Genomic DNA, 25,265 nt, shown 5'->3' on the forward strand with positions numbered 1-25,265 from the left:
ACAAAGTCGAATTTTTAGCCAAAAGTTTCGTGCGTTCGAAATTTCCAAGAATTGGTCGCCAGTTCCAGGAATTTTAAGAATTCTAAGAATTTGACGTCAATTCCAAGAATTTTGGCGATTCCGAGAATTTTACGTCATTTCTTGGAAAAATTTTTCGATCGACTTCCTATCATGTCATGTTCTCCTAATACAAAATTGTATTTTTAGACAAATATTTCGTTCCTTTGAAATTCAGTAGGAAATTTCCAAGAATTGATCATCAGTTCCTGGAATTTTAAAAATTCTAGGAATTTGACGTCATTTCCAAAAATTTCTCATGCTTCTTCCAATTGATATTCATATAATACAAAAGTTATTTAAATTTTTCACTTTTTATTAGATAAATATAATTGAAAAAGGAAATTTATACTTACCTTATATTTTTCTTTACTTACCTTTACTGACATACTTACCTTAGAAATTCTAATATTTTCTGGAATCATTTTTTAGTAATTTACTTAAATCTAAGAGATTGGAGGGAATGTAGGAATAAAGGTGTTTTAAATAAAAAATTCATTGATTTGTTGAATAATAGCATTTTATTGTATATTATTTACATTTTTATATATTACATATAAATACATATTACATAATAATTAAAATTACATATTTTTAATTATGAATTCATCTAGATATATTTTGTTTGTACTAACTTATAGTAATTGTTTAACGTGTTTAATGTATTTCTAGAAATTCTAAGAATTTGACGTTTTTTCCAAGAACTGTTATAATTCTTGGAAAAATTTTGCGAGCGACTTTTTGTCAAGTTATGTTCTTCTAATACAAAATCAAATTTTCGGCCAAAAGTTTTATTCATTTGATCATTTGAAAAATTCCCAAAATTTTTATTATTCCGAGAATTTCATTTCCAAGAATTATCCAAAATTCTTAAAAAATTTCTCGAACAATTTCCTATCAATTTATATTTTTTTAATATAAAGTAAAAATTTCAGCAACAATGCAATTGTACAAAAATAAATATCTGTTAAATTAAAAAGGAAGTTTTAGTAGAATAGCATTTTTTTATGAAATATGAAGAGTTGCATTAATTAATCTGTTAAAAAGATATAATTTTAATTTTGAAAGAATGAAATTAACTTCCACTGATTTTTTTATATATCCATTTCTAAATAATACGAGAATATAAATTCATATATATTCTTTTTACTAAATTATTTAAATTTTATTTGATATTTTATCATTTTTCGCTATATACAATAATAGAGATATAATTCGTGAATAGTATCAAGTGAAATATCTTATATGTGGAAATGAATGGGAAAAAAAAAAGGAACATATAATATAAAGAAATAACACAATATCTTTTATTCATATTTTTATAAATTCTTAGAATTAAGAGAAGTATTGCTATAAATTAATATAATTTTCTTTTTCTCTGTTTTCAAAATGCAGGATATCCACATTGATAATACAATCGAAAAATAGTAAAATTTTATCACTCAAGTTCTTGTTTTTATGAAAATTGAAATTAAATATATATTAAAAAAAAAATCATATAATTGGCAAATTGTCAAATTCAATTTTTTTTAAATTAATTTCTATATGAAAAAAATTTATTCTATATTTTCTATACATTATTATATATTTTCACATATATAATTACTTCTTTTTAATGATTTACTCATCAAAAGGGAAACTCATATCTAATCGGAATTAATCACTTTCATTTGTTGAAAATTTGTTGGACTTGATTTATTTTAAAGCAAAGACTCAATAGAGAAAATTATGTTCTTGATTTTTTTTCTTATTTCTTCATTATGATTCATCTTTTCCTAAATTATTTATTTGACATTCTGCATATAATCTCTAAAATGGCAAAATTAGTTAAAAACTTTTGCCTTAAGAACTAAAAATTCTTTATTCTATTAAATTAATAATTAACATTTAATATTAATGTATTATCACGTAAAAGTAAACGAGAAGTAATAAATTAATTGTTACAAGATTTCTTATTGTTTTAATAATTAGTTCCACGTTAAAAGACATAAAAACTACTAAAGGTAAAGGAGAGTTTAAAAGAAATGATTATCAAGCGAGGTTAATTGTACATGCCAGATTGTACGTGAATCACGAACGGTGAATGGAAGTTATATGTTGATCCTCATGGAATCTCAGACGGAGACCGTGAGGTTTCTCTTTCCTCTCTGCCCCTCCTTTCTCTTCCCGCAATCCACGAAGCGTAGCTAGCCTTTCTTTCTTCTTCTTGTTGGCTCATTATTGTCGGTCTTCATTGCACGCTTGCGGTTTCCGTTTGCCTCGTAGAGGCCTCACCAAGCGTATCACTTGACTCGAGGCATGTGGCGGACAGTTTACTTCGTGATTTCGAACCGGTCAATTCGTGGACGATTCCGAACGCTTCTTTGCAAATAAAGTGAAGTAAGAAGAAAAGATTCATCGTTGATATGGGGGTGCACGCCAGGAATGTCAATGACAGTCTTGGAAATGCGTTATCGACCAAAGGTAATTGTTATTAATTCGATGTAGACTTATTATTATTTTTATATCAAAATTTGGTTAACAAAATTTTATTACAAAATGGCTCGTTTAAAATGAAACGATTGATAACTTCCCTTCTTTTCTATTTTCTCGCTAAATTCATCTAAAATTGAGACTAAATCTTACATCCTATATGAAACGCAACAGGTGGCAAAACGTGAACGTTGCTTTTCTCTCGTTGCCTATACACATACCTAGATAGTTTGTATAAGGGATTGTATAAGGGACGAAACGTATAGAAAAAATTATTCCGGTTTTTCTACTTATTCTTGTAACTGTAACATAATATTAATAATATCATGAGATCAAACTTTATTCTGAGAATGTTGAATTTGAATTTGATATAAATTGAGACATGTTCTATTTCAAATATATCTGGTGGGATTTTAAATAAAAAAAAATTTGATTTATGTATACTGACGTTATAAAAGAGGAGAAGGTAATCAAGTTATTGAATGAAAACAAGTATTTGCTTATAACAAACAAATCGCGACACCAGAGGAAAGGATAGGTATACACTGGTACTGGTACGTACAGGCATCGATAAAGACTTATTGTTATACTCTGCTAACCTGTCGTGATCACACGATTGTAATAACAGTTATGTTGGATCTGGTTACATGACTACTTATTGCGATATTTATCATTCAATATTATCAGTGTGATTTGTTGTTTTATTATGAAGTAGAAATTAAAAGCAATTGCGCAAATGTGATAAAATTTCTTGGTAACCTACAAAAATATTTCCTTTATATGTTCATTGAAAAGTCGTTTTCATGAAATTAAGATAATATCCTTTCCACAAAATATTAAGAATAAAATCTAAAATAGATTATAGATTATTAATAACATATCATTTTTTACGTACAAATTTATCGGTATAGAGCTGATACCAATGCATCTAACGCCCCTCGTATTAATCAATGGGCGTTAAATATATAAATTTTCATTTTCAACTGAAAATATTACTTTCAATTTATTCTATCATAAATTGAACATAAAAGATTCTATCTTTTCAAGATAAAATTATAATTTTAAAATTATTCATTCCTGAATAATGCATATATTTGATTCAAACAATTGAAAGTTTCTAAATACTTGAATCAATGATAAAAGACTTTCAATTTCTTCTTCGATGCATCAAATATCGTAATTTAAAAAGTCCATAGAAAATAGATTTTCTTCGTGAATTTTTACGATACTGGAACAAACAGTGATATTTCATCAAGCGTGTACAATCTTTCCTGTTATGTTTAATCCTACCAGAACAAGTTTTAGCTTCGATGATTTACTGAATCTAACACGATAGTACTCGTATCGCGAACATGTACCGTTAATGCGTTATTCCAAAACTGCCGACCAACTTTTGATACAACGGACTTTCACGAGTACACAGCGTGTATGCGATAATGATGCTTTCGAATAAGTACATAAGACGTTTTTCGTTCGCCAGTTTCAGTGATTGCATTCCAGCAAACAGTTTCAGACCCTTTCATTTCCTGTTTCGTCTGGCCGGTCGAATCTGATCAGGGTGGCGTACGTGCTCGAAAAGACGTCATCCGCAACTTCTTACGAAGAACGGAAGCTATGGGATGACGTCAATCGCGTCGAATTATTAAATCTTTCGTCCTCCCTTCCGATATGTCCAAACCTGTATATATCGCGTGAAATTTAAATATGCAAGACTATGCTTTTTCAGTAGTTGAATGTTGCAAGAGATCAAACCTTGCAATATCGTTTGGTCATTGACCGGAAATTTATATAAGCTGTTAGGAAATAAGCAAGAATGTGTGTAAAAAATTTTTCGAGAGGCGAAAGATTCCATTGTTTTTAAATTTGTATGGACACATTTGTCGTTATTATATCATGTATTTTTTTATATGTTGGACAGGAGAAGTGTCGTGGTCAACGACAGAGGAACCCTTTACTCCCGAAGAAGAGGACGCGATAGTAACGCTGGTGGTAGTCGTGATCGGTATCATCATAGCTATAGTGATATTATTCTCAATGGGAATATTTATCGATTGCAAACATCAGTACGTAATTCGTTTCCCTTTTGGGAAATTTTTTTCAAGAAAGAGAGGAAACAGATGATCGATTCGTAATTTAATTTTTATTGCCATTTTAGAAAGAAGGATGTTTTAAAGAAAAAGAAATTGAAATTGAAAATGCCACCGTTGTCTCGAATGAGAAAAAATCAAAAGGAGGACGCGAAATCCTTGGCATCGGATATGTGTCCAAACGGTGCTAGCGACGCTGGCTTTCGAACACGTGATGTTATAGTCTGACATCTTTTGCGATACATCGATTTTCAACGCGCATAAGGAACGAAATGCCACCGGTTCAATTTCTTCGTTAAACAGGAAGAAAGTCGTTATAAGTACAGTTCGATGAAAAATTAAAAAATGAACAGAAGAAATACGTTACACCGAAAATTGTGTTAATCCAACATAGATCGAGTGGACTTATCGTGTTTGGATAAATGACGTGAATCAAATTTTGCGAATAACCTATCTTTCACAAAGTTGTTCAACTCAATATCGTTCGCGTAACTGTGATTTTCATGTTTTTATTTATATCTTAGTTATCAACTCTCTCGATCGTATCGATCGCATATTGCGATTGCTTTTAAAAATGAACATAGAAATTTAAGTAATAATAATTTAAATAATAATTTTAAAAGGATTGAAAGTCAACGATACGAATCTAAATTTTAATAATTGCTCAAATAATCGAATATATGTATAGATATTATTAACTCAATTATTCAATCTTCAAGAGAGATAAAATAAAGATGAAAGAATGCGATCGCATACTCGAATGCAAATCTGTTATGTAGAGTATGTACGTAAAGGCAAGTTTTCTACGAAACGAATTGAATCGAATCAAATCGAATCAAATCGAATCGAGTTGAATACGAGTATTTTCATTTATACAATATCATCTATTCTTTTGAGGTCTACTTATTCTTTCGACCTTATAACAATTGATAAACGATGAAACATCGATGTTTTAATCATCTTATTACTAATGATTCGACTAAATGATGATTAAACTGATAAAAGTATGAAAGAAATGCTAATGTTAAAAGCGAATATATTCGCTTATTATGATATGCGAATATACGATATACACATTTACCATTTAATGTGTAATTGTATATTAATTCTAAACAAGTATTTACTTATACGTATATTATACGTGTACATACGAAAGAAAATTGTAAATAAATGTATTGTCAAAAATAAAAGATTTTATTACAAAATATAAGGTTTTATCCATCTGTGTACAATAATATATGGAAATATGGGGGAATCGGTGATAAATTTCATTCTTTTTGTAAATATATTACACAAAGATAAAAAATTATCAAAATATACTCTTATCAAATTACGCAGGCATTAATAAAATACCGTTTTTTTTTTTTCCATTATAATTTGGACGAATTTAATATTTTTGCCAACTCGCGTTGGCCAAAATATTTTTGCTTATCATTTAGCTATTTCTATTTTTGAAGATGTCATTTGAGGATATTTATTCCTTTGATAAATAATATCGTTATCTCAGTTAATTGGAAATGCAATTGGAAATATTTTGTCTTTTTTATATGTTATTGATAATACATTTAAAATCAAGCTAATCTTGATTTTGATCAATCTTATTCCTTATTTTCGAATATGTCACGCACGTCCAAGAACCATTGCCAAAAGTGCCATTCGAACGTAGACACCGTTTTCGGCTTGTCGAAAGTAAGCAGCACGTGGATCCGTGTCAAATTCTGTACTGATCTCGAATACTCGTGGCAAGGGATGCATCACTACCATTTTTCTTTTGGCTCGAGACATTAACTGTGGAGTTATTATAAAATGTCCGCAAACCTGTAAATATACGAATATCCTGTTATACATTGTACATTTAATTAATGTGATATGAATTTTTATCGAAGATTTTATGATGTAACTTTTCGAAATGAAAAAAATGCCTATCTGCTTACGATTTCGTGATTTTTTTTTCATATCTCATTCTAAATACATAACATTTATCTTGATAATAAAATTTCAAGATCGTATAACGTATATCGCAATTATCACGTTAAGAACAAATTTTAAAATCAAAGCCTATCGTAAGCCTGCAATATTCAATGTCAGATATCGAAGAGAATTTATAACCATATTGACGGCTTATACTTTTTTATACTCCTCTTGAGAGGCGAAACGTTCTTCTTGAATGCGTGTCATGTAAAGAACATCAGTGTCGGGAAGAGCTTCTTCGAGTGTAGTAAAATTGTCCTGACGTATTCCATGATCGGACACGTACTTGACAACATGGTCAGGCATACCAAGGCCAGATGGGCACACGTAACGAAGTTCAACGTTGTACAGAGTCAATAATCTGTAACGCGAAACGAATATTTAATAGCAGCTCTAAGTCGATTAATTATAGATTCTTAAAATTACACGCAAATAATTCCTGACCTTGCGAGAGAATGGACCGTTCTGCCATGTTTCAAGTCCCCAACCATGGTGATTGTCAACCCATTCACCGTACCGATCTCGTCTCTTATCGTGAAAATATCGAGTAACGCTTGAGTCGGGTGTTCTCCAATGCCATCACCGGCGTTCAGTAAAGGTTTTCTACAGTGTTGGGCAGCTCTCTGAACACGAATCATTTACAGCAAATAATATATTTATATTTTTAAATATTTTCGCATTACAGCAAAAATAAAAAATTAAAAACATTTACCGCAATGGCAGTAGACTCGGGATGTCGGAGCACCACTACATCCGCGTAGCCAGCCATCATTATTACCGAATCTGTAAAAGATTCGTTCGTTAAGTTAAGTTTTGATTGCGTTCAATTACTTATTCGTATAATGTTGCAAACCTTCCAAAGTTTCTCCCTTTTTTACCGACGATGTTGTACCGTCCATGTATATCACACTTCCTCCAAGTCGTTGCATGGCAGCCGCAAAACTGCAAGACGTTCTCGTGCTAACCTCGTAAAAGATCGTCGCCAGCAACTTTCCCTACATGCGCAAAATCAACATAGTGAAAATTGAAATTAATCGTGAAAATGGAATATATACGTTCTTACCCGTAAAATATGATCCAACAGTCGTTCCTTTCTAACAGCGCTGCGAAGAATTTCCGCAAGGTTAAATATATCTTTTAACATGTCTTTGTTGAAAATATCCACTGTCAAAATGTTATGTCCGACTAGATTGTGACAAATGTGGACCGGCGTGATTGGTGGGACCGAGGTCAACAGAAGATTGGGATTGCTGTCGCTTTTGTGTTTTGTCGCATTGCTTATGGGAAGGGGTGAGATCGTGCGTTGTTGACTTGTTAAAAGTTTCGAATGTTCGCGCGTATCTACATCCAAGGCGAAGTGAACGTTCGATTTGTGCGCCACTGTTTGCAACAGATGCGCGTACGATTCTGGAAACGATGAATAAAATCGTTATTTTATTATTAATATTATTAATTATTATTAATATAATTAATATTTTATTATTTATTAAAATCGTTATTTTAATAAAAAATGGCTCGTGTTTTCTCGATCGGAAATAGATTTTCATACCGTTTTGATCTTCTTCCGACATATCCGTTATCCGCTCGATATAATTGTTGTACTTTTCGTAGTTTGGCGACAAAAGGCCATCCAATGCCGAGTTTGGTCGACTAGTGGTTACGTCAATGACCGGCGCGTTTACAATTGTTTGAACTTTCATTTTCGATTGAATCTCTCTAATATCTTGGCCAAAGCCAGGATTCACCAGAACTTGCCCCTCAACGTAGGCAACTTCTCCTCTAAGCACTACACGATGAACGGAACCACGAACTTTCATTCCGGCGAAAGGCGTCCATTTTGATTTGCTGAAAGGCATCGCTTCAGGAATCGTCCACTCATCGTCGAGATCCACTTCGATGTAGGTGTTTGATTGATCTGGCACGTTAAAGATCTTTTTCGGATTTCTGTAGAGTTTGTCTATAATGTCCTAGAAGAAAAGAGAGACAGAGAGAGAGAGAAAAAAAAAGAAGTAAAATTTCTTTCTATGCTCAAAATGCTGATAAAAAAAAAATCTAGTCGAACAAGATACGAATCAATTATCTCACCACAATGATATATCGAAAAGGAATGTTTTTATACGATATTATACGATATCTCGATCGGGATCTTAAATTATCGTTAATTTCATAAGTATATTATAATTACTTCTATCGTTAATTTTCCTTCGTGAACCGCAGTCAACAAAAGTGGGAGCATAGTTTCGAGGCCGGGGAATCCAGGTGGTGGTTTCTCGCTCGATTTTTCTTGCAACGTGTGGGGTGCTTGAAACAAACAAAGACACGTATTTTTATTTTTATTTAAATTAAGTTTGAAAGAGGAAGTAGAATAAAACTAACCATGATCCGTAGCGAAGCAATCGATTATATTTAAATTATTCCAAAGAGCTTGTTGATCTTCCTTGGTTCCCAACAATGGCCTCACTTGGCCTCGGCCAGGTCCTATCCGTTCAAGATCATCCACGCACAGGAACAAGTGATGCGGACACACTTCGCAAGTGACGGCCATTCCCTGCCAACCAAATATACAAAATGATATACAATGTGATATACAAAATGTGAAATCATTATCGTAATAGAGATAGAAATAGAGATTGGATCATTTGTAAATGCATAATGACAACGTAATAAGCATACTTTCTCCTTAGCCGCGCGTATTATTTGAATCTCTTCCTTTCGTGCTACATGGCAGACGTGAATAGGCCTATTATGCAACCCAGCCAGCAAGAGAATCGCTGCAGTTGTTTGACCCTCGGCGTGAACGCATAGGGGATATTTCTTTGGCCAACTTTGGAAATGCTGAGAAGAATAAATAAATTAAATTAACATTTCGATTAAACGAAAAACGAATATATATATATTATTCTCGTTTCAATAATTTTACCTTGATCCACACGGTAAGATCGGACAATCGAAGTGTTGTGAAAGTCTCGTTGAGATACATTTTAAGACCCGCCGCTAGGGGCGCTAATTCGGCCGTTATGTTGTGATTATCAGACGAAGCGCCGACATAAATTGCATAATCGCATCTAGCGTTTGAAAGGGCGCGCTGAAAAAGAAAAAAAGAGGGGCGAATCTCGTTATTAAACTTGCAAGAATTTTTTTTTTTTTTTGTTTTTTTTTTTACTCAGCAGAAAAACGATTTTTTTTTTTCTTCTTACTTCTTTGGCCAGAGCGAATGATTGATGATCGACGACAGCAGGATTCGTGTTGGGCATAGCAAAGATCATGGTGATACCTCCGGCAAGAGCAGCGGCCGTACAAGAAGCGAAATCTTCTTTGTAAACTGCGCCTGGATCACGTGTGTGTACGTGAATATCGATCAAGCCGGGAAGTTTAATCATCGTCCGCGATGACATACAATCCGTATGAGTTTTCATTCGAGGTGCACGTCCGCCGAGCATTCTCATAGCCTACGAAACAGAATGCATATTTATTGTGACGTCATTTCTCGATAATCATAACAGTGCCAGTGCCGCTACCTCGTCGACGATTACATATGCTCGTTTATTATATATGGCTGGTTACATGCAGGCTGAATAACACGTTCAAGCCGATATGAATTGAAAATGAAAAAATTAGAATAAGTAAAACTTATAAAATTTTTTCGTCTATAGCTTTTATTAAAATATTTTTAAGCGGAAATGAAATTGGTTAATTTCCGATTGGATATGAATTATCGTGATGAAAAGTTATTCTACGAATGAAAGTAAAAATAAATAGAAAACGAAGAGTAAAATTTTATCAAAGTAATTCCACGTTTTTGAAAAAATTCGAGTTACGAATATATATATGTAATTAAGATATTATGTAATCGATGATTTATAAAATTCACATTTAATTTTTTCTTATCTTTTAACCATGAATAACTTCCTATCGATTTCAATTCATTGGAAAATAATTAATCAATATAATCGATTTCATAATCGAACTCGAAAATTTCGAAAGAAACGAAATCTCCAAGGAAAAAATTTTATTCCATTTTTTTTTATTCTTATTTTTTCAAGGAATTATGATGACTGCTTGTTGTTCGGTCGATTATACGTCACTTCAACGACAAGAGAAAAAGGAAAAGAAAAAGATAAAAAAAAAAAAATAGTTCTACACGTGCCAAATGTAAACGATAATTGAAATTATTACGAACCTTTTTAGATGAGATATAATTATATCAAACTTTACACTCACTTCAACGAGCAATTTAGCACATTTAACATCCGTGATTAAAGGAACGGAATAATCGACGGCGAGCCTCCTCGTACGGTATCCGTGTGTCATGAAATTGGAAACTCGGCGTGCACCGCCGTTCCTCATTGGTAAATTAATCACAAGATCAAATTGTTTCTTCGATAGAAAGTCGGCCAAATGTCGAAGTTCGCTCGGGCTGGAATCTTCGTTGACGCTGATATTCTCGAACGTCCATTGTACGGGCTCTACCTAATATTTCAAAAGAAAAAAAGAAAAAGAAAAAAAGAAAAAAAAAAATACAATTCATCGTTTCTCTTCAAATTTTGTTATTCCTATATGTGCTCTTTCATTTCTTTATCTTATTTTTTTTTTTTAAGTAACATTTATCCATTAGATTCTATCTGATCTATCGTATCTACATCGATAACGAACTTCTACGCGTTAAAGCTTTATTGAATCTTTACGAAAAATAGCAACACGGATCAACGAGGAACAAGCAATTATTTTATAATTTGAAATTCCAAAGATGAGAGAAAAAAAGGAACGCGTATATGTTATACTTAAAATACAAGAATATTTTTTGATTCGATATATATATATATATATATGTATGTATGTATATAATAAAAATAATTATCGATTGATTTCGATTTAGACTTGAGATTAGATAAAGATTTCATTTTTTTTAATCTTACGAAATCAATATATATGATTATTCGTGAAAGAAAATTCATTCTACCTTGATGTCATCGCATCATTAATTCTAATTCTTTTCCATTATTAATCCGCAAGAACGTGAGATAATCTCGCATGCAGATTAAATTTATCGAAATCGTGTCCAATCGATCTATAAAATCAGATATATATACAAATATCAATCCATTTTTTTCTTTATCGATATTACTTATTAATTATTTATTTTTTTTTTATTTTTTTTTTAGATCTTAGATGATTTACTTATGCGAAAACAAAAACCGCTCTTGTACTATTTCTCCCGATATAGTCGATAGCGAGCGAGGCGATTAAAACGTTTAAAGCTGACCGTGATGATAACGATAGGTAAGATGACGATATATCGACGATACCTATCGACGATACTCGATTATTGTCTCGTTGAATACTTGTTACACGTTTGTGCCTTTTAGACGCGTCATGAACGCCGCCGTTTATTCTTCGTCAAAGTGTCCGATTCGAGAACGAGTAATATTTTGCGAGGAGATGAGAGGGAACACAGTTCACAGTTTATAAACCGCTTGCTTCTTTTTTTAAGGGTGAAGAATCGCGTGAAGAGACGAGAACGAGAAATGGGAAATTCGAAATCGAAGATCAAGCGGACAGAGAAAACGAACGCGAAGAAAAGTGGGAAAAGTGCTCGGTTCGAAAGTATTTCTAAATCATCCGATAATTCCATCGAGGAATTCGCTAATGATCCGCAATTATTGTTATTGAGACAAACCATTAAAAGGAATCCAGAATTGTTCATACTGAACAATCTCATGATGTGCGTTCAATTCTTCGGGAACTACGAAGAGTAAGATTATGAAGATATATATGTATATATATATTTTTTTTCAAAGATCGTTTGCGCAACGTTACGGCAATAATAAGAAATCGATTCGATCGGGCGGACTATCTTTCGATTTTTAAAAATACAATTTCTATTTTCTATATTTTTTTCGGCAAAAAGAGAGAAAAGAAAAGATGATTCAAAAGTTCTTTTTACCGCGTGATTCACATTCCGTCACACAGCGAAAAAATTTAATTATCGTTATTTTTATCAGATTATTCTTTTTTTCCCCCGTTAATTTTATTATTGCAAAAATTGATTCCATATTTATCGATATTCATTTCCTGTTGTTTTAGAGATAGATTAACGACGAAGTAGATATTTTTAATATACAGAGATATTGACTTTAAATATCAATAAAAAAAAAAAAAAAGAATTGCGTATTAATGAAATAAGATTTAACCAATGTCAATTAAAATGTAATGATAATTGTCTCGAGTAAAAAAAAAAAAAATTGGATTTCGGCATACGAACTATTTCAAAGAGAATATCATATCATTATCTCAAATTGCATTTTTTTCGTATTCATTCATTCGTGTTCGTGTATATATATATATATAAGATAAAATAATATAAAAGTTATTATGACAAATTAGGTCGGTTTTAAAGATCATGTGTCATCAAAATTAGATCATAACTTTATCACACCGATAATTTTCTCTTTTAAAAAAATTTTACTCTCAAATATAATTCTATATATAAATTTCGAGGGTAATTTATTTTCCGCAAAGTAAAAGAGCGATATTTCAATAATAAACTCTCGAATACGTGACAATATTAAGATATATCCTCATTATCAATTAACTAAACACATTCCTCTTCCGATAATTATTAGACGAGCAATTTTATTCTTCCGAATGACACATTACATGGTTGACCTCGATAACGCGATTAACACGTGTAGACGATAAAATTCACAACGATTTATCACAACGATCGATCGGAGAAATAAATATTTGATCACGACTTCCCCATTTTTTTCAGGGAAATCAAATATCTGAAGAAGACGCTGAAGTCCTCGCGAGAAATGAAAATGAACGAACAATTGAATAAACAATCGCAGAAACGAGTTTTAGTTCCAGACATTCTTCAGGAGCACATCACCCGCCACGTCGGCTTCATCTCGAGGCGACAAGATATTCGATCTACGATCGAACCCCTTCAACCGGTTCGCATATACATGGTCCACGACAACATCGATATCACGGAGGAGAATTACTCGTCCCATTACAGCAACGTGAACGATTCCATTACGTACAACATACTGTTGAAACCAACGAAACACGAAGGTGGAAAGTTATAAAAATAGGATAAAATATAAACAATATAATATTAAATCCACGATGACATAAAGTTGGCCTGTTTTCAATTTTTACAGGTTACGTTCAGCTTCAAGTGTTGGACGACTTGAACGATTTCTTGTTGAAGAAAAAGTCGATCAAGGAGGATGACATGGATCTATCCTCCATACTCGAGGATGACGACGAACTGTACAGCGACGCCAGTATTTACGGGTCGAAGGCCCGATCTAATATATCCGTCAGTTCGAATAGATCGGCAATCTCGAATAGATCGAAGCAGGATATGCTGAGAAGCAGGCTGAAGCACACGAGATCGTTGCCAAACTTGACCGAGGATTTGTCCCGCCCCGATATCATGGATTACGACGGGGTTTCCTCGCCCCTCGAGGAGCGAAGGAATCAGAATCGATCGAAGATGGGCGGGAATCAACGTTGGCAGAAGGACGCGCAGCAGTCGAAATTCCAGGTGAATCAGGATCATCCGAGCAGCAACAGTTCCGGATACCGATCCGACAATTACGCGATATACAGCGAGAGCAATCCGAGCCAGAGCTCGAGAGTTTCCCAAGCATCCTCCAGTTTCGAGGAGATAGATGAATCTTGGATAACGAACGGGAGATTCCCGAAGCGTTGTTTCAAGAAGGTGACGTACACGAGCGACGGGAAGATGTACGACCCGGCCGAGGAGAAGATGAACATGTTGAACAGTAAACAGCGTAGGATCAAATTGGCGATGAAGCGGCACAACTACGATCTGTTCTACATAAGCAGTACCGAGTTTATGAAACATTTTATAAAATTGTTCGTGTATAAGTTGGGGTATTCGTTGTGCTTCGATCGAGAGACGGTGGAGGACGTGAAACGGGAGGGATGCGTGCTCTACTGTGACAAAATTATGATATCGGACGCGTATGATAAGGACAGCCAGATAGAACAGTACGAGATAATTCCCGCCATATGGCTGAAATGGCCGATATGCGGGCAGGAATGGTTGAACAGGTCGCGGGAAAGTTGGCCGAGCGAGAAGGACATTGACAAGGTGAAAGATTTCGGGTGTTACGTTGTGCCGGAAGGGTACGTGCCGAAAAGTGGAAATAGCAATCTCATCGAGGATCTCGAGTGGCAGCTCACGTTCCCGACAGCCGAAAGGTATCTCGAGACCTGCATGACCCAGGCCCAAGTGCAGGTATACTTGATCGCTTTGATGCTTCACAAGACGTTCATGAGGCCGATATTCGACACTATGTTCGGGATGACTACGGCGCACATAAGGCACAAGTTATTTTGGATGATCGAGGAGAACGACAAGCCGTCGAAATGGCCCGAGAACGGGACGGGGGAGTGTTTGTTGAAGTTGCTCAACTCATTGTACTACAATATCAGCCAGAACGAGCCTATATTGAGGGATTACTTCATCAAGGGTAGGAATCTCTTTCAAAGGATACCGTGCGAACACCTTCTGCACACGCAAAAGCAGTTGAAGCGCATCACCGAGAACCCGATAATGTACGTTTTCCACGCGATGGAAAATATTCAGTACAGAAATAATTTTTTCCCGAGATTAGATTTCGAGCTGTTGTTGAGAATATTAACGGGTGAAACGTTGACGTTGATCAATCCGACGTTGAACCGATACATATCGAAACAGTTGCCGCAAAAGTATGCAAATGTCGTCCAAGAGGATAAATACGACGAAAGAGGATTTTGGGACACGCAACGGGTCAAACGTTCCGTCAAATCGATTAGATCCAAGACGTTGATCAACGCTCGCAAAGCTACAGATTCGATCATTGAAATCTCGGTGAGCTCTTATTGATCCGTTATTAAATTATTAATTGTATATCGAATTAAACGAGATATATTCTTTTTGAAACAATTTGTACAGATATATATATATATATATATACAGATGTCTTTGATAAATGAATTATTTCTAAGTACGATAAGAAACAATACAATTGAATTAGTTTATTTCATTTATGTTTCTAACAAAGTCTAATCTTATCTGAATAATCATATTATCTATAATCCTACGATCTATCATATGGGATGACATTTTATTGATTAAAAAGAAACTAAACGATTTATTCATCTCTTTTTTTCTTCTTTTTTTTTTTTTTTTTTTTTTTTTCAGACTCGATGCGCCGAGTTGGAAGGTCCAAGGCTGTGTATACTTTTAAACTTCTTCATAAAACATTTCATAGAAATCGCTGAATGTTGTATTCAATACGAAGCGTATCGACAGAAAACAATATATCTGAATCAAGCCGATCGATTGTCCATTCTACTTTTCGAGGGTGAAAATTACAGGAACGACGCTCAAACTTATCGCGAAAAGATAAAAAGTCTCAGGACGATGAATTCAAAATCGAGAAACGAGCCGTCGAATAGTTCCCTAAGAAATGCGGAAAAGGCCATATACGTTGAATCGTTGAACGATCGCTTTACATCGAGGCCCGTTCGTCCGACGGAAACGAAAGAAAAATTGTCAGAAAAGCGATCTGATCAAGAGAATAATCGTACTCACGTTGTAAAGGCGATTATTCACGAGAGGCAATACGAAGAACTGGATAAATTGAACGATAGAAGTAAAAGCGTAACGATTAATGAAAACGAAAATCAAATTTCAAAATCGAAACGCAATAAGCCTCAATCGCTGCCATTTCTAACTTCTATCAAATTAAATGATACGAATATTTAAAAATTGCCAAAGCCAAAGCACACACCGATCCTTTATTATCCAATAAATTTCTCAAGCTTAGAAAGTAATCCATAATTTATTTAATTTAGAAATTATTTATATTAAAAAAAAAAAAAAAAAAAAAAGAATTAGAAAACTATAGTTTTTATTTCTTATATATTTAGAAAAACTAATACGTAGAAATAATAGAACGAGTAAAACGAAATTTAAATTATTTAAATCTATATGTAAATTAAATTTTCGATTAGTTAACTTTAATCCGAATGTAAATATTTAAATATTCGTATGTTTTAAATTTGTAACAAAAAAATTTCGTAACATGTCCCTCTCACTTACCTTCACTCCGTGTTCTGTGTAGAAATCTGCGGTACCCATACTAGCGTATAATTTATAACCCATCTTATGAAGACTGCGAATAGATGGCAACAGTTCCATCTTGTGCTGTAATTGAAATAAATAATAACGAATTAATTACGATCTCTAATTTTATTAATTTCAATCTTTAGACCACGAAAACCTTACTTTAAAGCTTCCTATCGAAAGCAATATTCCTCTCTGAGGTATGTGAAAACCGGTGCTCATTATTCCCTTCAAATAAGCTTCGTATCGATTATCCCCGAAACAAGCCACTTCACCAGTGGATACCATCTCCACTCCCAACATCACGTCAGCCCCTACGCAAATTATTATTATTTAAATATATATTTTCACATATGATTTGAATGATTTTTTCTCAATATATATACTTGCACATACCCGCAAGACGAGAAAAAGAAAATTGTGGAACTTTAACCCCGACTTTGCCACATCCAGCGAGTACATCAACCGGTTCTACGGCCTCTCCAACGATCAATCGCGTAGCCATAGCAACGAAATCGTGATCCAAAGTCTTCGATACAAAAGGGAAAGATCTTGACACCCTGACGTTACATTCGATGACTTTAAGCTCGTTATCCTGTGGATAAAACGCGTTTAATAATTCTTTGCTCGACCCTCTCATCCTCCAAGAAATATCAACCGTATTTTTACCTTCGCGATCAATTGCATATTAAAGGGGCCGGTGACGCCGAGGGACGCGGCAATCGCCTTCGACATCATTTTGATTTTCGTCAAAGTTTCCGCGTTAATATCCTGCGGTGGCGTGACCAGAGTAGCGTCACCCGAGTGAACGCCCGCATTCTCCACGTGTTCCGACACCGCCATGCAAAGAATAATTCCGTCAAAGGCAACCGCGTCCACGTCTATCTCCTTCGCTTCGAGGATAAATTTTGATATAACCACTGGATGCTCCTTGTTTACTTCGCTTGCGCTCTTCAGGTACGACTCGAGATCGTTATTCGAGTGGGCCACGTTCATCGCAGCGCCACTTAACACGTAAGAAGGACGTACCAAACATGGATATCCAACTTCCTCGCAAAATTCGATCGCAGATTTCAAGTTGGTTAATTCTTTCCACCTGTAAATACGTTTTATGTATATCAATTGGATAATGGAAATAATTTTACGTTTACCTGGGTTGCGAAATTCCAATGCCATCCAGCATACGAGAAAATTTGAAACGATTCTCAGCTCCATCGACAGATTCAGGCGAAGTCCCGAGAATTCTCGCTTGCTGTCTGTGAAGATCCATAGCGATGTTATTTGGTAATTGGCCGCCCATTGATAAAATTATCCCCTCTGGACATTCGTGGTCGTAAATATCCATTACAACTTCGAACGATATCTCTTCGAAGTACAATCGATCGCTCATGTCGTAATCGGTGCTCACTGTTTCAGGATTGTAATTCACCATGATCGTTTTTCGCCCCAAATTTCGCAATTCCCGCAAACAACTGACGGCACACCAATCAAATTCTACCGAACTACCGATTCGATACACTCCGGATCCTAGAAAAAAAGAAAGAAAAAAATATGCATATGTCCAATTCATCGAAAATTAAATTTTATTGCTTACCTATCACCATTGTGTATCCACCAGGGAATTCGACATCGTGTGTAGTGCCATTGTAAGTTAGATAAAGGTAATTAGTAGTGGCTGGCCACTCCGCGGCTACCGTATCTATTTGTTTCACCATCGGTCGTATATTGTTCTCTTGCCTTTGTATCCTGACAGCCAATTCCGAACTTTTAACCACGGCTGCAATTTGCTTATCCGAGAAACCAATTTGTTTCGCCCGTAGCAAAACGTTGTGAGACAATTTCGTGTGATCCGTATTTTCCAAGACCAAGTAATAGTCGATGATGTTTTTCATCTTGTGTAAAAACCACTTGTCTATTTTCGTAAGTTCGTACAATCGATCGATTGTATATCCAGCTTTTATAGAGGCTGCAAGTACAAACATTCTTTTGTCCGTCGGTTTTTCCAATTCCTCGTCGTTCGGAGTTTTCACGTAAGGGTCGAAACCGTTGATGTTCTCGTCGACCATCCTTAAAGCTTTTTGAAAAGCTTCCTCGAATTTACGACCAATCGCCATAACTTCCCCTACGCTTTTCATGGAGCTGCCGATCTAAAAATCGAATTGGAAAATTTCATCGTTTTCTGTTAAAAATAAATGTTGTATGTAATAATAATTGCACATTACCTTTGTGCATACCCGATGAAATTTGCCTAGATCCCATCTGGGGATCTTAACAACGCAATAATCGAGGCTAGGTTCGAAGCAAGCCGTGGTCTTTCCAGTAACGGAATTGTGAATATCCGGTAAACGTACACCAAGAGCTAGCTTCGCGGCTACGTAAGCCAATGGATATCCTGTTGCTTTGCTTGCTAAAGCCGAGCTACGAGATAATCTTGCGTTCACTTCGATTATGTAATATTCCTCGGTATTTGGATTCAGCGCGTATTGAATGTTGCACTCGCCGACAATGCCGAAGTGTCTAATCACGTTAATAGCTGTCGTTCGAAGCATATTGTATTCTTTATTGGATAAGGTTTGGCTTGGAGCGACGACGATCGATTCTCCGGTATGAATCCCAAGGGGATCGACATTTTCCATATTGCAAACTGTGATGCAATTGTCGTACGCATCCCGCACGACCTCGTACTCCACTTCTTTCCAACCTTTTAACGATTTATCGATGATCAATTGATTCGAATGAGCGAACGCTTGTTGAGCAAGATTTCGCAACTCTTTCATAGAATTTGCAAAACCGGATCCCAAACCACCAAGGGAGAATGCTGCCCTAGCCATTACTGGATATCCTAATTTCTCGGCCGCGTCTAATGCCTGATACACGATATACGATCATGATGTTTTTAAACTCGTGCCAAAGTTTATTTTTCAATTTAATGAAACTCGATTATCATACCTCCTGGATGGAGTACACCGCTGCGCTTGGTGCCACCTTTTCATCGATCTCTGCTATACGTTCTGCAAAAATCTTTCTATCCTCCGTCTCTATAATTGATTGTATAGGCGTCCCTAGAATTTTCACATTATACTTCTTAAATATCCCGTTCTTCTCAAGCTCGACGCCACAATTGAGAGCAGTCTGTCCACCGAATGTTAATAGCACACCATCCGGCCGTTCCGATTGTATTACCTGAAATAAAAATTTGTCAGAGAGAGAGAGAGAGAGACAGAGACAGAGACAGAGACAGAGACAGAGACAGAGACAGAGACAGAGACAGAGACAGACAGACAGAGAGAGAGAGAGAGAGAGAGAGAGAGAGAGAGAGAGAGAGAGGTTAAAAATTTTTAAAACATTAATTACTTGTTCCACGTATTCCGGTATAATAGGTAGAAAATAGACTTTATCCGCCATGCCTTTGGATGTTTGCACAGTTGCAATATTAGGATTAATCAACAACGTTTGCACGCATTCTTCCCGCAATGCTTTAATCGCTTGTGATCCAGAGTAATCGAATTCGCCGGCTTGTCCAATGCTGAGGCCGCCCGATCCCAAAATTAACACCTTCTTCGGGCGTACGGACAATTTAAAATTTTCTCCATGAAAGCTCAATTCACGATTTAATCTCTCTTTGATAGAAAGTTGTCCTCCTTTTGCATTATCGACCACGACATCCAAAAAGACGTCGAACAAGCATTCTAGATCTTGTGGGCCGGCTGAATGTTCGGGATGAAATTGAACGGAAAAATAAGGAAGCGTCGAATGTATTACACCTTCGTTGGTGTTATCATTAGTATTGGTAAAAAGCGGTTCCCAATCGGTTGGCAATTGATTAGCGTCCACGGCGAATCCATGATTTTGCATAGTCATGTAGCAACGAGTGGTTCCATGATGTGTAACCGGTTGATTATGACCGCGATTTCCGTAACTGTATATAAAACGTGTATGCTTTCAAAGAGAAACTTGAACGTGCAATTAGAAGATAAACAGGAATACATACTTCATCTTGTATGTGACGCAACCGGCGGCAATGCAAAGTAATTGATGTCCGAGACAAATACCGAATATCGGTTTTCTCGTTCGTGACTCGAGAATGGATCGAATATTTTCAATCGTCGTCTCACATTTGGTCGGATCGCCTGGTCCATTACTGAGAAATAAGCCGTCGTAATCGATATTCTTTAAATTGTTATTCCAAGGCACAACATCTAATCGGGCACCTCGACTAATCAAGCACCTCAATTGATTGTACTTTAAACCGCAGTCTACTACACATATGCGAGGATAACCAGCGGCATTGTACGTTCTTTGCGCAGACTAAAATTCAATGATCCATAATAAATCTCAATGGGGGCGATGAAGGCTAGGAATAGCATATTATATCAAATCGTAATATAATAAATTCTTTGCTGAATACCTGAACAACTTCTGCAACGAGATTTCTTTTGTTCGGGTCTTCTATCGGAGGAATTAAAGAAGGAATGGGATTAAATGTTGGCAGATCAAGCACGATTCTACCTAATAAAGTGCCCTTCTCGCGAATAATTTTTGTCAAAGCTCTGGTATCGATTTCGTATATGCCAGGAATATTTTGTTCCTTCATCCATTCGGACAGGGTTTTGATTTGACGCCAATGGCTCGGAGTTTCGCAAATTTCACCGACCACCAATGCAGCGGCCCAAATTTGATCAGATTCGAACCAACTGTAAGATAAAAGTCATATGACTTTGAAAAAATTTCAATATTATTTATGGAAAATGAAGTAATAAAAAAAGTCGAAAAATTTTAAATTGTTTCTTTTTAACATTAAACATCGTTTTTGAACGTCTTACTATGGGATTTTATGTTCATCCGTTTCGTGGGCAAACACTCCATAATTTCCGACCAGTGGATACGTGAGCACTAGAATTTGAGCATGGTAGGAAGGATCTGTAAGCGACTCTAGATAACCCACCATACCGGTCTGGAAAACTGTAAAAAATGTATCAATGCGAATAGTGTGTATATGTACACATATAGAATAATTTAAACTCTAACAGTAACGTTCGAAATGTAAATATTTATATCAAAAAAATATTGAGAAAACAATTAAAATATATAAATTATTAAAGAAAATGCGACACATTTGGAATATTGGTAATTTAGCAAAGTATCTAAAAAAATTAATGTTATCTTAATTTGTAACATCGTAAATAGTAAAAATGAACGACTTACTAATCAATGATATTTGTATAAAAATTGTAATTTTAATATTTCTGATTTAATCTCAAAAACAATTTCCAAAAGTTTTTCAGCAAGAAAATATAATTAAAATTTTAAAATAGATTATTTAATTTGCATTTAAATTTTATGATTTCATGTGAATTTTGCAAATATTCCGAAAATATAAAATGTGACACGAGTATTAAGATATTACAATTCGAAATATTGAAGATGAAAAATAATAAATGATACAATTGATATCGATTAATCAATTTATAAACAAAATGATTGATTGATAATTTGAAATATCGTTATTTCAAATTATTTTAACGAAATCCTTATTTTATATCATTTTTTAATTAAATCAAAATTTCAGACACTTTATGTTTTTTAATACTATTCAAGATTTAAAATATAATTAATTTATTAGTTTTCCTATATTTTTATGTAATTTTATTTTATTTTCCAATCTCTGCAATAATTTTTTATTCGTCTTGACAAGATGATATTCTTAATAAATTATTTTATTAAATTGCTGTGTATATTTAAAATAAATCACATATATATATATATATATATATATATATATATATATATATACCTTAATATATATATCTATAAATATCTTCAAATATATCATGTGTTTAAATTTGAATTTTGCTGTCAGCATAAAGATAAGTATCACAGAAAAAATAAACAAAACATGTCTGATACATAAAAAAATTTCTTGCATGAAGTGCAGTAATGCGATGATTGTTTAATAAACGATAACATATGAAAACAGAGTTGTAATAAAATGATTTTAATATATCCACGTGGTTATTTAATATTCACTGTCTGTAAAAATCACGTATAAATATTATTCTTGTTTTTTTACTCAAGCATCCGTTTCAGAATAGCTCAATTAAAGGGAACAACGATCATGCTTATTGAATTAAAATCAAATGTATATATACATAACAGAAAAATAACGACAGATAAAGTTATATCATGGAAACAGCCATGCACGTGCGTAGACGTAATGGACGAGCACGTGTTGCTCGTACACTCACCTATTTCACCATCGACCGGTCTCTCCGCGCCGAAATGTCTTCCCGGGAAGACCGAACCATCTTCGAGGAGAAGATAGGCGATTTTGTGTGTACGATTAAGGTCGGCCGCATGCTTATGCATTTTCTTAACGAATCACGGAGTACTTTTAGCGTGTTCTCGATCCGATGACCGGTGAACACTGTTCATAGTATAGGTCAAAGGTATACTTTATACATCGAGGATCAAACAGGCTCTTACGGAATTGCTTTCAGACCTGCGCGCGACGCTATAAAACGCGGCTCCAGCCGATAGGACTTCTCTTATTCGTTCTTATGCGTACAATCCTTTGCGCATGTCACGTGACTAATATCGGTTCGATACACTGGAATTTATTTAAGCGCCATTTTATGGCACCAATTGAATTTAAATTTAAAATGCTCATGTAGAAAATCTTTTTCGTTTTTTTTATATTTTTATCCATAATAAAAATATAAATAGAGAAAATTATTGTATTTAATTTGTATAGATTCGATTATTATGGATTTTCTCATGTGTTAATGATGGAAATCAATAAAAAAGGGATAGGATGTAGAATAATTAGATTTTAAAAATAATTTTTTTCTAAAATTTTTAAATATTATTATGGAAATTTATTATGGAATAATAAATTGCAATAATCATCTATCATTTAATGTATGATATTATGCCGCTATACGATGTTTCTTCCAAGAATTATTCAATGTATCTTTACGATATAATATACGATCACCTATAAAATAATCTCTTGCAAAATAAAATTCCATCATTGTCGGAAAAAGTTTGTATCCAACGCTGAAACAACATTTAAATATGGAATATTCATTATCAGGTTAAATGTTTGTAGATAAACTTACAAATGATCCGGCATCGGTAAATCATTTTCTCCTTTATGAACTGAATCAAATATTTCATCATGTCGCTGTTTTAGTTCATCCCAATCGATATTATGTCCTTGTTTGCATATATGAGACCGGATTTTACAAAACAATGGCTCTCTATCATATAGATGCTTGAAATTTTCCTTCTCCAATTTTTTCATAATGCCTTCTATTCTTATCTATAAACGTTATGATATTATGTGTTTATTAAACATACGATTATTTGATTTTATTATGCACCTGTTTGCTGATCTCCTGATCCTGCTCATTTACATAAAACCAAAGATAACACATTGCAGCATATGGAATATTTTCCTATAATTATCAAAAGTGATTAATAAATAAAAAAGTCAAATGTTAAAATTTCGTATAAACTTACTAAATTATCAATCTTTTTACTCCGAATATCCGTTACAATTACAAAACCATCATTATCAAATTCTCGAAGAACAACGTTTCTTGCAGACACTTTACAATCTCTGTAACAAAGTCTTTCATTAAAAAAATCTATATAATACATAATTCATGTACAATACGTAATTCAAGATAACAATCAATACCAACTTTGAAGTTGTAGCCAAGCAACAGGCGTCTGGCGCTCTCGGATTGTATCTTCGTGCTTCATCGTGCCAAATCCTGAACAACTCAATCGGATGATCAACAATCTCCTCGATTTTTGCTAAGTCCGAAATATTCCTTTTTGACTCCTTAAGAAAATATTTCGATAAAAAAAATCAATTCTTTTTTATAAAATATTAGTGATTGGTACTTTAATTAAAAATTAAGATAATGAAATATATAATTTGTCTCCAACTTAATATCGTTAATTGTTGTCAATTATATATAAAATCTCTGATAATAAATTAATTTGCATGTATTACGCTTAATTTATAATTATTTAATATATATTTCATTGTATATTTGTGACAAAAATAAAAGTATTAAGTTGCATCATTTATATTTGTATTTATTTGAAACGCGATATCTCTTAAAATCTATATTACAGTTACGTAATATTTTCTACAATTATAAATAAATCAAAGAATTTTATTAATAGAGATTTTCTTACCATATTTTTGGTCACACTGAGTAAATTGGATTCGATTTGATCTATACACCGTCGCAAAAACTGACAACGCATTTGCAGAACTAAGACTCTGCTCCGCACATGAAGAGCATTATATTAAGTAACCCTGATTGAAACCTCCCACCATTTATATCTTGACTCTGCGCACAACTTTCTTCGCACAGTAACGATCATTAAATATAGAATATCAACCTTACCAATCATACTTCACTATCTATCTTCATTATTCTATGATAAATTTTATAAAACATCTATTTATATAATAATAATAATAGAAAAAATATGATTAATAGAAAAAT

General features: G+C 34.1%; 4 protein-coding genes across 5 annotated transcripts; 2 read left to right on the plus strand and 2 right to left on the minus strand.

Moving 5' to 3' along the window:
• The first annotated feature begins 2,390 nt into the window (after positions 1-2,390).
• On the plus strand, positions 2,391-5,749 carry LOC122717623. The gene is made up of 3 exons (XM_043941862.1): positions 2,391-2,520; positions 4,448-4,592; positions 4,685-5,749. The coding sequence occupies exons 1-3, from the start codon at positions 2,463-2,465 to the stop codon at positions 4,842-4,844; spliced, it is 363 nt and encodes a 120-aa protein (XP_043797797.1). The 5' UTR covers positions 2,391-2,462; the 3' UTR covers positions 4,845-5,749.
• Positions 5,750-5,787: 38 nt separating this feature from the next.
• LOC122717621 (CAD protein) lies at positions 5,788-23,133 on the minus strand. The gene is made up of 26 exons (XM_043941858.1): positions 22,983-23,133; positions 21,561-21,699; positions 21,146-21,431; positions 20,729-21,045; positions 20,092-20,656; positions 19,687-19,920; positions 18,960-19,604; positions 18,332-18,884; positions 17,889-18,264; positions 17,407-17,833; positions 17,134-17,332; positions 16,900-17,051; positions 16,714-16,818; positions 10,809-11,057; positions 9,785-10,036; positions 9,508-9,672; positions 9,261-9,422; positions 8,964-9,135; positions 8,773-8,888; positions 8,137-8,554; positions 7,651-7,994; positions 7,441-7,582; positions 7,300-7,370; positions 7,032-7,210; positions 6,744-6,948; positions 5,788-6,434 (listed from the first exon to the last, which is right to left on the minus strand). Exons 1-26 carry the CDS (start codon positions 23,101-23,103, stop codon positions 6,237-6,239), a joined length of 6,792 nt encoding a protein of 2,263 aa, XP_043797793.1. The 5' UTR covers positions 23,104-23,133; the 3' UTR covers positions 5,788-6,236.
• Positions 11,586-16,502, plus strand: LOC122717622. Of its 2 annotated transcripts, none has more exons than XM_043941859.1 (5): positions 11,586-11,867; positions 12,079-12,339; positions 13,360-13,664; positions 13,754-15,477; positions 15,811-16,502. In XM_043941859.1, exons 2-5 carry the CDS (start codon positions 12,113-12,115, stop codon positions 16,375-16,377), a joined length of 2,823 nt encoding a protein of 940 aa, XP_043797794.1. In that variant the 5' UTR covers positions 11,586-11,867; positions 12,079-12,112; the 3' UTR covers positions 16,378-16,502. The 2 variants fall into 2 exon arrangements, with proteins under 2 accessions (XP_043797794.1, XP_043797796.1); XM_043941861.1 differs by lacking the exon at positions 11,586-11,867 and adding an exon at positions 11,901-12,008.
• A 458-nt stretch (positions 23,134-23,591) lies between the features above and the next one.
• On the minus strand, positions 23,592-25,245 carry LOC122717633 (pyridoxine/pyridoxamine 5'-phosphate oxidase). Its single transcript, XM_043941877.1, has 6 exons — positions 24,949-25,245; positions 24,444-24,586; positions 24,259-24,358; positions 24,120-24,194; positions 23,856-24,058; positions 23,592-23,793 (listed from the first exon to the last, which is right to left on the minus strand). Exons 1-6 carry the CDS (start codon positions 25,018-25,020, stop codon positions 23,664-23,666), a joined length of 723 nt encoding a protein of 240 aa, XP_043797812.1. The 5' UTR covers positions 25,021-25,245; the 3' UTR covers positions 23,592-23,663.
• Between the last annotated feature and the right edge of the window lie 20 nt (positions 25,246-25,265).

The sequence above is a fragment of the Apis laboriosa genome, unplaced genomic scaffold (genome assembly GCF_014066325.1).
Source record: "Apis laboriosa isolate Shangri-la unplaced genomic scaffold, ASM1406632v1 scaffold53_cov140, whole genome shotgun sequence".
Classification (NCBI taxonomy): Eukaryota; Metazoa; Arthropoda; class Insecta; order Hymenoptera; family Apidae; genus Apis; species Apis laboriosa.